At 42.5% G+C, this 12702-nt stretch overlaps 1 protein-coding gene across 1 annotated transcript in view; it reads right to left on the bottom strand.

Annotated features, from left to right (window-relative positions):
- Positions 1 to 9266: 9266 nt before the first annotated feature.
- The window catches only part of Zkscan1 (zinc finger with KRAB and SCAN domains 1), a 16805-nt gene continuing 13369 nt past the window's right edge, over positions 9267 to 12702 (bottom strand). The window contains exon 6 of the mRNA XM_028782794.1: positions 9267 to 11455. Coding sequence (XP_028638627.1) covers positions 10563 to 11455 — 893 coding nt within the window. The 3' untranslated portion in view covers positions 9267 to 10562. The remainder of the gene's footprint in view (positions 11456 to 12702) is intronic.

Below are 12702 nucleotides of genomic sequence, written 5' to 3' on the forward strand. Positions count from 1 at the left end.
AGCCCATAGAGGGACTGGCCACATTTACAGTGGGCAGGCCCATTTCAACTAATCGAATCTAGATAATCCCTCTTGGAGAGGTTTGTTTCCATAGTAATTTAAAACCCCATGAAATTGACAATCATGATTTACTCTCACACTAATCTAGAAAAGAGTTCCTCAGTTGTAAAAATGTTCTTCAAATTAGGCAAAACCATGCTTTTCTATATTTTTAATTAACTACTCCTAATCTGTTTGTGCCAGGAAAGGCATAGTTTTGGTTGTTCTGAGATGGGGTCTTGACATGTAGTATGTGCTCGTTGCCATGAGCTTGTCAGCCTCCTGTCTTAGTTTTAGGAGTCCTGGGATTTCTGGCTTGAACCACCACTCCAAACCAGTCACCATTGGTAGGTTTTAAATGCCTGAGAGGTTTTTAAATCCTTTAAAGTGCCTGAGAAGGGGCTGTGGCTATGGCTTAGTGGGTACCAGCACTTGCTCCCGAAGTGTGAGGACCACAGTGTGAATCCTCAGCAGCCATATAAAGAGCCACAGTGGTCATACAGGAGCCTGTAACCAGGATGAGTGAGAGACTGTCTCAAGGGAATAAGGTGAGGAGCAGCAGAGCAGGACACCTAAGTTCCTCGTCTGGTCTCTGAGTGCACACACTGGCACAAACATTTGCACACACCACACTCATATTCACATTTGGAAAATCAGAATTGCCCTAAAAATCCCCTAAAGCACTCCATGATAATGTCTGGAAATTGTTTCTCAACCTTGGATTATAAAATGTAAAATGTGGACTGTAATGTGTTTGGAAGGCAAAGACACAACCAAACCTGATGGCCTAAGTTTGATTCCTTGGACCCACTCCCTAGAAGAGAACCAATGTTTGCAAATTGTTCTCTTTGACCTCCACATGTTCTGTGACACACACACACTCGCGCGCGCACACACACACACATACACAGACACACACACACACACACACACACATCCACTTGGGGATTTGATGTGTGCTTACATGGGAATTTGCCTGGCCACTGCAGGTTCCTGCTTACAGTTGGTTTTTTGACTGGTCAATAAAGAGCCAGCGGCCAATGGCTGAGCAGGGGGACAGAGGCGGAGACTTTGAGGAAGCGCAGGAGAGGGAGAAAGGAATCATCTGGGCAGAAGGAAGACAGGGGATTCAAACATGAGAGCTATAGAAGGCAGAGGACCAACCATGTAAGAATCAGGGGAAAGCGGCCCCAGGGGCCACTCCCCCACTGGGGCTGGGGTTGGAGAGATAAAGTATAGATTTTAGAAAGTAATAACTCAAGATGTTGGAGGGGAGAGTGAGTTAGCCACTTGGAGGTTCAAGACTGGGCCAGCCATTGAGCTAACTTAGGGCATATTAAAAATAATTCTAAGCGTTTGTGTCTTTCATTCAGGGACTCCAGAGTGTTGGGGCGGGTGGTATCGAGGTGCCCCAGCCAGAAAGTAAAGAGCAGATTAACAGTTTACCACTACACACACACACGTAATATAGTTTTAAAATGTGGTAAGCTTTGAGACTTGGACTCATTCCTTTGACTTCTGGACTCTCCCATGGTTCTCTATATCACCCTGTTCTTTATTGTCTTCAGAGATTATTTGATTCAACAAAGAAGATGGATTCCCTTCCCTGTGTCACAGAAATCCAGATAGGGAAAACCTAGCAATGTTTACTGCAGTTCCTGACTCCCTTCTTTTCTATTGGTGAGTTCTTGCCTTTTCTTTTCCTCCTCCCTCCCTCTAAAACTATCCTTCTCTTCCCCCCTTCTCTTCTGCTTTCCCTTCCAATCATCCATTCTCACACAGTCCAGGTTCTCAGAATGTAGTCCATACTGCCTTCAAACTCACAGTTCTCCTGCTCAGCCTCTGAGGGCATGGATTGCAGGTGTGCTCCATCTCACACCCAATGGTGTTTTCATGTTGATCCCCAAGATGGTTGTCTGTCTGTCTGACTGTCTGTCTTCTTTCTCTTTCTTTCCTTTCTTCTTTTCTCCTCCTCACCCCCTGAGACAGAGTCTCTCTGTGTAACAGCCCTGGAAGTCCTGGAACTCACTTTGTAGACCAGGCTCACCTCAAACTCAGAGATAGATCTGCCTGACTCTGCCTCCCAGTGCTGGGATTAAAACATATGCTACCATACCTGGCAGTTAGTTGTGGTTATTTATTTATTTATTTATTTATTTAATTTATATGAGTACATTGTACCTGTCTTCAGACACACCAGAAGGGGGCATCAGATCCCATAACAGATGATTGTGAACCACCATGTAGTTGCTGGGAATTGAACTCAGGACTTACTGGAAGAGCATTCAGTGCTCTTAACCACTAAGCCATCGCTCCCCCCCCCCCTTTTTTTTTTTTTTTTTTTTTTGCAGCCATATGAATGTTTGGTCAGTAGGGGGTGATCAAGATTCAGTTTCTCTTAGATGACAGCAGGCTTCCCATTCATGATCACTCTGGTCTAGTCCGTCCTGTAGTTTCCAGGTGGGTGAACACAGGTGCTGGGAAGCTTGCTCAAAAAAGCATGACAGCCCACCTTATACCTTGCACCATGCATGTCTTTACCTGGCTTGTTCATTTCTCTCCTATGGTGCTGAGTAGTTTTATATCAACTTGACACAGACTGGAGTCAACTGAGAGGTGGGAACCTCAATGAGAAAATGCTTCCATAAGACAAGCTAGTATTTAATCCATGTGTGATGAGGGAAGGCCCACACCACTGTAGGTGGGGCCACCCCTGGGCTGGAGGTCCTGCGTTCTATAAGAAAGCCAGCTGAACAAGCCAGTAAGCAACACTCTTCCATGGCCTCTGCACCAGCTCCTGCCTCCAGGTTTCTGTCTTGGCTTCCCTCAAATGGACTGTGATTTGGGACATGTAAACCAAATAAACCTCTTCCTTCCTAAGTTGCTTGTGGTCATTGTATCTCTTCATAGAAATAGAAATGTAATTAAAATATTTATCTTTTTATTTTTTAAACAACTTAATTTTGTATGGGTGTTTTGCCTAAATGTACCTCATGTTTCTGTACCTCATGCGTGCCTGATGACTTTGGAGGTCAGAAGAGGATGTTGGAACCCTCCAAACTAGAGTTATGGATAGTTGTGAGCCACCATGTGGGTGCTAAGAATTGGACCTGTGTTGGTTTTGTTCGTTTGTTGTTGTTAGCTATTTTATTGGATTTTTATCTCTACCTCTCTTCCAACCTTTATTCCACCCTAATCACTTCCAACACCTCAACACTAGGTAGGAGAGAAACTAGGGGTTAGAAGAGAAAGGGGGCATAGATCTTTCAGTCAATAAAATAACTACTTCCTGCTGATTAGGGATGTTGGGTTTCTTGGGGGCAAGTCCAGTCTTTGTCATCAGGGTATCTCCAGTTTCTCTTTGCTCAGGAACACTTGACAAACCACAGTAACAGCAAGGAGCAGCAGCCTCCACAGGCCTTCTTGGGGCTCTCCCATTTATACCCTTCTCCAAAGTTAAAAACTCTCTGAAGCTGGCAAATATCACACCCCTGCTAGTGTACAAGGCAAATCATAATCACTTGCTGCGAAGCAGCCTTTTATCCCACTCCTGGGATTAAAACAAAAACATATTCATATAACATAACTGAGTTTTTAAAGAAACCAAAATTCTCACTATAGACCTGTGTCCCCTGGAAGAGTGGCCAATACCAATTGAGGCATCTCTCTGACCATTTCTTACTTTTTTTTTTTTTGTTTTTTTTCGAGACAGGGTTTCTCTGTGTAGCCCTGGCTGTCCTTGAACTCACTCTGTAGACCAGGCTAGCCTCGAACTCTCGAACTCAGAAATCCGCCTGCCTCTGCCTCCCAAGTGCTGGGATTAAAGGCGTGAGCCACCACCACCTGGCGAAAACCTACCTTTAACATCCAAAATCAATCACCAGTATTGCCTCAAGTTATAATTAAGATTTATTATGTATACAGCAGGCCAGATTATAGGTGGTTGTGAGCCACACCATGTGGTTGCTGGGAATTGAACTCAAGACCCCTGAAAGAACCTCTGAGCCATCTTTCCAGCCCAGCAAGTTATTCTTTTCCTGAGATCCAGAAGGCAACAGAATATTTGCTATGTATCTCCAGTTTTTTTTCCCTAACCTTACTACTTTAACATCTCATTGGATCTTAGATGCACAAACTCTCTTCCTCTTCTCCTTCCAGGATCTCACATAGCCCAGGCTGGCCTCAAAACTCACCACACAGCCAAAGATGACCTTGAATTCCTGATGCTCTTGCCTCTACTGCTGCAGTGCTCAGATTACAGGCGTGTGCCAGCATACCTGGTTTAGATGGTACGGGGGATGGAACTCTGGATTAAAGCAGGCACTCTACCAACTTCTGCCTGCTCGCCTTCTATTTCTCTCTTGAAACTTTAGATCTCAGCAATGCTTAGAATTCTCTAGCTTTAAGGAAAACAAAACAAAAACCCAAAAGACCCACCTTTTCTCCTAAAACCCATTTACTAAAAGGAACCTTTGTAGAAAAATGAATGAGGATTTAATACAAATTCCATTTTAAAATTATTTATTGAACATCTACTAAGCATCTGGACTCTTCCGAGGCTGGTCAAATCAAAGATCCACTTTTTAACAGCAATGATTTTAATCCTGCTGGCATACAAAGTTTCTTCTTTGGGTCTAATTTATTCTAATATATGCCGGGAATAAACGAAACAGGATGGTTTATCTATAGCCTATGGACAAAAAGACAGTGCCTGAGTTAACTCTCTATATAAATTTGGGCTTATTATGTTGACCTGGTTGTAATAATCCTTAACTGAAAGTTTATAAAAATACACTCAACTTAAAATTTTGCTTGCACAACCACCCTAACCCTTAACACTCGTATTCTTAGGAGATGATTTTTTTTTTTCTGTTTAATCACAATACTCCTCCTGTGAGAAAGTAAGAACTCTTTTTTTGGGCAGGGGCAGTGCAGAAGATTGGACCCAAGGGACTTGCATATGCTAGGCAATCGCTCCACTCCTGAGACACATCATAGCCCACCCACTAGTAGGGTATTCTAGCAAATGCTCTATTGCTTAGGCACACCCCTAACCCCTCACCAGGGAGTTCTAGGCAAGAGATGCACCATGTCCTGGGGTCACTCACATTCATGGGGTACTCTATGTAAATGCTCTTAAGTGAGCCACACCCCTCCCCGAGCGATTCCAGGTCTCACATTCCCAGTCCAGCTAGGGCAGACTGGAAACTTCAAGCTGTTACCAATTAAGATGGAGAGGAAAGTGAGCAAGCACCCACCCACCCTGAAATCAAGCTTCTCTGGCCTCAGCACTTTCTTAGCAGATCATGAGGCTGCTAGACCTTCCTTGGTCGTTCTCTTGTAACATGCTGGAAACTACAGGATAAGGAAGACTCAGTGTGACTGGTTGTTCTTTTGTGGACCAACAGGACTTAGCCCCAGTGTCAAACTGGAATGAAATCCAAGTTTTGGTCCAGCCTCTTCCAGTCCTTCAGAAACCTCATGAGTGCTTGTGAACAGAGACCATTTCAAGGATCAATTAATTTGGCTAATGATCAAGTAATTTGAGTCAGTTAAATGAGTCAGTTTTTGTAAGGGAGTGTATCACAACCTCCCAGATTAAACAAACAAACAAAAAAATCAATTCTTAATTTCACAGCAGACTGACTTTTTTCATTTGGAACCACAGCTTAGAGCTGAGTAACCTTCACTCTTCATTTTGCTGTTTAGAATATTATAGGGAAACATGGGATTGGGGGTATTAACTAGGAAATGGAACCAGATAATAAAAAACTACTAGAACATTAGTATTATGGGATATCAAAACAATTCCCCAAACTTATGTTTGACCTGCAGTATTGGTGATGGCTTACCTTACCTATAACTTCAAGTTTGTTTTACAAAGTTTTAAGACAGGTATTTTCAGACATAAAAAAAAATATGAATAGCAAAATAAGTAACTTCTTTAAAACTTACAGTAGTGTTTCCATACTAAGAGCAAAGCCTAGATCTATGTTAGGAAAACTTTTCCAACAGTGCTCCTTGCCTCCAGTAGTAGTTGAAATAAAAATCTACTCTTACTTCTATGAAGTGATTTATTTGTATCATTTAAGTTTGCCTCTCTGGTTCTATACTTCATACAATTCACAGGCCTTTGTTTCCCTAGTGGGAAATACCTGCACATTTCTATTACTTTGGAGACAGGCTGGCTGTGAACTTGTGATCTTTGTTTCAGCCTCCTAAGTGCTGGGATTAAAGGAATGTACCACCATGCCTGGCTCCCTTACAGATATACACATACATAGTTATGTGGGGGTTTTGTTTTTGATAGGATCACTTGCAGTTCAGGCTGGTTTCAAATCTGCTATGTCACAGAGGATGAATTCCCAATCCTCTTGCCTCTACTTCCCCAGTGCTGGGATTACAGGCGTGTGCCACTGCATCCTTTCCATGCAGTGCTGAGGGAACCACACCCCTAGTCCTTCTTCAGACTTCTCAGAGTTGCTCATAGTGGGACACAGAAAATGGCTCTTGTGGCAAACTTGCTGTCTTGAGTGTTTCAGCACTGTCACTGCAGTGATAAAAAGAGTCTTCCATGAGGATGGCAAGATGAGCCTGGTCAAGTTCCCTTTTGATAAGCAGATCAGCATTGCCTACTGGAAATAAAGCTGGCAATTCTAAGATAAAATCTTAAATCAACAAATATTCACAGCTATGAATCTTCAAACACTGTCTCTTGAGGACAAATATACCAGAGATTAGGAACAAAGACAGGACCTTGCAGGAAAGCAAAAGCATGTCTTGCAATGCTTTGCAAACTCTGAGATAGCGCCTCTTCCCTGCAAAACCTACTTGTGTTTCCTGGAAAGTAGCCCTTCCTGTGGACAGCGTCCCTACTTGCCTAAGCATAGAGGATTTATGATTGGGAAAACAGAACTATGGCACCATGGTTCACAGAATCTGGGCAGACTAGCCTTTCTGGTATACTTCCTAGCCTCTGTTGATTATGTATTTCCCCCAAATATAGTAACAATGGACAAGACCCTCAGTCCACCTCCAAGTCAGAGCCCACCCATTCCCTTTGGGTGACAGAGACTAGGCAGCTTGGAAGAGGCATGTACAGTTGTTCCACTTTAGTGTTCTACTGAGCTCTTTTCAGACTTTTCTCAGTTCAACAAGCACCAACCTAAGAAGTTTCCTCCACATCCCTAGTTCTGAGACCTAATCATGTTTATAACCAGTTTCTTAATTACTTCAAAACTTCACTTTTTCCCCACCTTCCCTGGTGATGGGCTCTGTTCAACAGACTGGAACACGTTTATGAGAAATATAAAGAATGACAGAAGGGGTGAGGTACAAAGACACACTGACATTATGGCCTTACAAAATACATCGAGGTACTCAACGTTTACAGTTTGTAAGAAGTTGTACGTTTTTACTATTTCTTTAGCATTCCCCACACTTGGGTTCTCCTGTGGATCCTCCTAGAGTTAAGATTGAGCTCTCCTGGCAGTTTCTGGAACTTACTGCATGACTGGGACAGACCAGAGGATTTCCTGTCTAAAGCAATGAGTACTATGAAGCTGACCTCACATAAAGAGTTTATTTACAGTGTAACCTTTGCCAGGTATCACACTCAGACTAGGTCCCATTCTGGAATCGATTCTCTGATGTAAGGCATGGACTGACCCACATATTCAACATGTCAGTCTCTCTACACACATTTAACAGTCTCACGTCTAAGCCTTTAATATTAAGTGCTTTACATATAAAGTTGTCTCACGTATCTATGCTTGGCCTTGCCTGCCAGGCTGAAGTAGAAAGTTCACAACTTGAAGAATCTGACTTTTGTCATAAAGTACATTTAGAAAGTCTTAAAAGTTCCATCATGTCAACTGGCACACTGATGGTTAACTAGTAAGCACTTAGGCTGTTCACTAGCCTGAGCACTAACACCAGACGTCACCATGTTTGACCATGATGCAGTGACACTGCTGAACATCTAAGAAATTTGGATAACCACCTATAGTCTGCTTTCTAAGTAAAATCTATCTTCAGATGGCTGCCTCCAAGATTGCATCTATGGAAGATCTGAAGCCATCCCAGTGACTAGTAAGATGTCCCAATAAAATGGGAATCAAATGAGGGATGGGAGCACAGGTCTGTCTTAATTTCATTTAAGAACAGAGAGTAATGGCTGACATATGTCAGCATGTTAATTGTCTGTGTATAAGCAGCCAACAGGGAAATGACCAAAGTCCTTTCTTGGGATCAAAGCCAGTGTCTGGATGCGCTCCTGGAGTCCTGTACCTTATTTCAGTGGCTTTTTTTTTAACAGCAGGCCAGAGCTCTCACACAAAAGTTCACCATCACTATGACTCAGTCCTTTAGGAAGAACCTTAAAGCATTTTTCTAACTCCACCTCACTCCAGAAAGTGAGTCATGTGCAATCTTCAGAGTAGCTCTGTTGATTTTCAGCTGGATGGATAGAATACTCACAGGCAGCACTAAGCAAACAGCTCAGATGCCACCAGAGACGTATGATTGGTCTAAGAAATAAAGTCAAACAGGGACCAGTGATTGCTTGTAGGATTCTAGTTTGACCTGGAGTAGAGGCCACAGGTGCCAACCTGATGAGACCTGCTGCTATTGTGTCTCACCAACTTTAGCTGCTGGTCAACGAACAACTGGTGCAAGATGATTTTAGTTGTTTCTTGAGGGGAAATCTCAAACCATATGTGGGCTGTCCATGTTAACAGTCTTCAAGTTTGTCTTTAGCTTATGTTTCTAGGGTTCTGTAGGGCTGTCCATACTATCTCAATGCTTTCTTGAATAAAGCTGTCTGTTCAAGCCCCCAATACCTGCATAGTTTGATACTTGGGGTCTCTTGTATGTGTCATGTCTCCATCAAGAGCTTCTGGCAAGCCACCTGCAGAGATGACAGGAAAGGCTAAAGTCCCCTAACCTCTCTTCCTCACTTTAGTCTTTCTTGAGAAATAGAAAAGACACTGTGTGCTACTAAATACAATGACACAACCAACCACACCAGTGTGGTGGTGAACTTCTCAGCGCATCAGGACATCTTCAGTTACTGCCGGCTAATGATGACAGATGCTTCTACAAGTTTCTGGTTAAATGTGGTGGAAAATGTTCCCTTTAACTTTCCCTTTCTCTGAGAAACAAACAAATTTTAAAAACCTACCAAAAAAAAAAAAAACCCACAAAAAAACAAAAACCAAACAAAAGAACAAAAACCCATCACATCTTTTGAACAGCATTAGCTAAGTTTTGAACAACTCAGCAAGTGCTCAAAACACCACTATTCAGTAGCTAACTGAAAAGAACTCTGGCCAACAAGAGCTTTGCTGTCACACAAACAAACACTTTATAGTTAGTGTTCACAGTTTTCTTCTGTAAGTGGATGACACACATCACTTCTGACACTCTGTGGTACTTACTGATCCAGATCTGCAGTCCCTGCGGGTAACTAACCAAGCTTTTGTTTATATTTAGGACAAAAATAACATTGACCCCAGAATAAGTCATAGCATGGCCTATAGGTCTGAAGGTACCATCGTTCAGGTACTCACATGATTCACAGACTCTATCACAAATATGATAACTCTGTTAGAAGTCCGTCATAAGGAGTGCCTTGTGTGTGTTTAGTATTACATCCAGTGCTGTGCTGTCAGGAACATAACTATAGTTCTTGACAACTGAAGCATCATTTTGGGGGGAGGGGGTGATTGATAAAAGCTTCCAGCACTGAATGATGAAGGATTAAAAGATGGTATACAATCAAGTGCTAGCTTGTGGAGAGTGCATTTAGGAGTGCTAGAGTGCTTTGAGGGATACTGAAGAGGAAGAGAAGCATCTTGAGTTGTTGCTATTTCAGTAGGACTGATGTCACTGATGAGGGCAGGCCCATCCATATTTGTTACAGTCCTTGGAACTACAAACTGGTGCATACGCCCTCTTTCAGAAAGAGATAGAAATCTTTGGTTTGATTCTGACCAGCACAGTCCTAGATTTCTATAGCTTTGGCAGGCTACCAGTGATCAGATAACACCACAACCTTCTGGATATATAACTTGCTCGAGCAGCATGTCCCAATGTAGTTTTTGTATTAATTATCTCTCTTCATTGAGAAATACAGGTTGTCTAAGTAGGGTTTGTTTGCAGAAAGTGGCTTAACTTCAGTATATTATTCAGAGCTAATCTTGACTCATCAACTACGTGGTGTGGTTGCTGGGAAGCAACCTTAAAGGTATACCCATTATTAGAAAGCTTGACGTGTTACTGTATGTGCTTTTATCTTGAGTGGAAGAATATCTACACGACCAGCTTTCCCTTGCAAGGACTTTAAGAATTACATGCCTACAGACCACCTGAAGGCAGGACACAGTAATGTAACTCTTAGGGATCCTGAAGTGTGACTTCTTAAACAATTTGATGGCGCTGTTACTTTTCCCTCAATGGGCACATAGGTCTGACATAATTCCAGAAACAAAAGGGGGAAAATGGCTTGATGACTCACTCCTGCTTTACACACAACTTTTCAGGAATGCTCCAAAGGCATCCAGAGAGGCTGGGCTGTATTCTGACGCTCTCTCTCTGGCATGGATTCTATGGTGCAGTGTGAGGGTTGAGCTCCGGGTGAACGCCTTGCCACACTTAGTGCACTTGTAGGGCTTTTCTCTGGTGTGAATTCTCCGATGCAAAATAAGGTATGAGTTTCGGTTGAAAGCTTTTCCACATTCACTACATTCATAGGGCTTCTCCCCTGTATGGATTCTCTGGTGCTTTGTGAGGTCTGAGCTCTGGCTGAAGGCTTTGCCACACTCGTTACATTCGTAGGGCTTCTCTCCCGAGTGAATGCGCTGGTGCAGGATGAGATTCGAGCTATGACTGAAGGCTTTGCCACACTCATTACATTCATGAGGTTTCTCTCCCGTGTGGATTCGCTGATGAAGGACAAGGTTTGAATTGAGACTGAAGGCTTTGCCACACTCATTACATTCATAGGGTTTCTCTCCAGTGTGGATAATTTTATGGCGGATAAGGCTTGAGCTTCTTGTGAAACATTTCCCACACTCATCACATCTATGAGTCTTTGCTCCTGATGGAACCTCCTCCGGGGTATTATTAAAGTTTGCACTCAGGCTGAAGCTTCTTCCCAAACCTTTACCCTTCTCCCTTGGGCCCCTCTCTCCTGTGGTGGGCTTTTTTTCCTTGGCTGTAGGTGGCCCAGGCTCTTTCTTCTCTTTGCCAGTTTTCTCTTCAGGATTTTTCTGTTGCCTTTCGACTACTCTGCCCTGCTGTTCCCATTTCTCTCCAAATTCCTTCTGGAATCTTCCTGCTATCTCCCCATGTGAGGTGGAATCTTCTTTAACTTCAGCCTTTAAGGTTGACTCATTCCCATTCCTGTTCTCAGAACCTGACATGATAAATAGAAAATACAAATAGCATCATTGTCTTTGAATGCAGGTATTCATATAGTGACATTTTCTATGAAGCTTCTATATACCTGGGAGAATGAATGCCTTCATAGTATTAAAAATAAAAGTAGAAAAGGGGAAAAATTTAACAACACCAGGAAGAAGAGCTGGGATGAAAGTGGAAAAAAAATCATGGTATTGGTAAAGAGCACAAAGAAAGACAGGCAGAGTGGTGCATTCACAGTGGTGCACACCCAGCATTCAATAGTTGAGGCAGGAGAATCACCAGCGATGGATCAGTTTGGGCTACATAGCGAGTCCCATCTCAAAAGAAAACGACAAGAGTCAAAAGAATTCGAATTCTGATTTGAACAGAGATAGTGACGGAAAGAGAGAATAAGGAATTGAGAGGCTTCAATTATAGGAAGGAGGGTTGTTCTATTATATGATCACCTGATAACTACTTTGAAATAAAACATATTTAACAAGTAACAGCTCTGCATGGTGGTACATGCCTCTAATCATAGCACTCTGGAGGAAGAAGCAGGCAGATCTCCTGAGTTCAAGGCCAGTTTGTTCTATATGGACTTCTAGGACAGCCAGGGCTAGCTACATACAGCCTCTGTGTCAAGAAAAAAAAAGCTACTAAAGGTTTAATTCCAGCATGAGAGGAACAGGCATGCAGATCTCCATAAGTTCAAAATCAGTCAGAGCTACATTATGAGACCTTGTTACAAAAATAAATGCAATAAGAAATAAGTCATGTTGCATTTCCAGCAAATACTTTATGCCTCACAAAAAGAGAACAGGCAAGTCATTCTGAGGAATTGGTTAGTGCTGTTTGAAGAAGGAAGGAAAAGCAGACCATCCCAGTTCTGTCATATTTTATCAACAACGGCACAGTTAGCAGGTAAAAAGGAGCCCTGCTCTTGGTATTATAGGGCCCCTTGACACAGGAAGCAGTTTTCCTTTACCAGGAACAGTACAGAATGGCCTGAGCTCATGTAACAGGGAGGGGATGAAGGAGCTATCTGGGGATTCACTACCAAAATAGATAAAATCTTCACCAACTGACAGTTGAAGCTTACAGGAAAGAAACAATTCCCAAGACTAATCAGAAGTACCAGAAAACAAATTTTACAATGTAGAGTTAATCTCTGCATTTTAGTGACTAGCATATTAAAATACTGAATTTTCCTATACCCTGCTATAACCCACTGAAGAAAAAAGAAAAGAAGAGAAGAGA

This window comes from Grammomys surdaster, unplaced genomic scaffold, assembly GCF_004785775.1.
Source record: "Grammomys surdaster isolate TR1022 unplaced genomic scaffold, NIH_TR_1.0 880, whole genome shotgun sequence".
Taxonomy (NCBI): Eukaryota; Metazoa; Chordata; class Mammalia; order Rodentia; family Muridae; genus Grammomys; species Grammomys surdaster.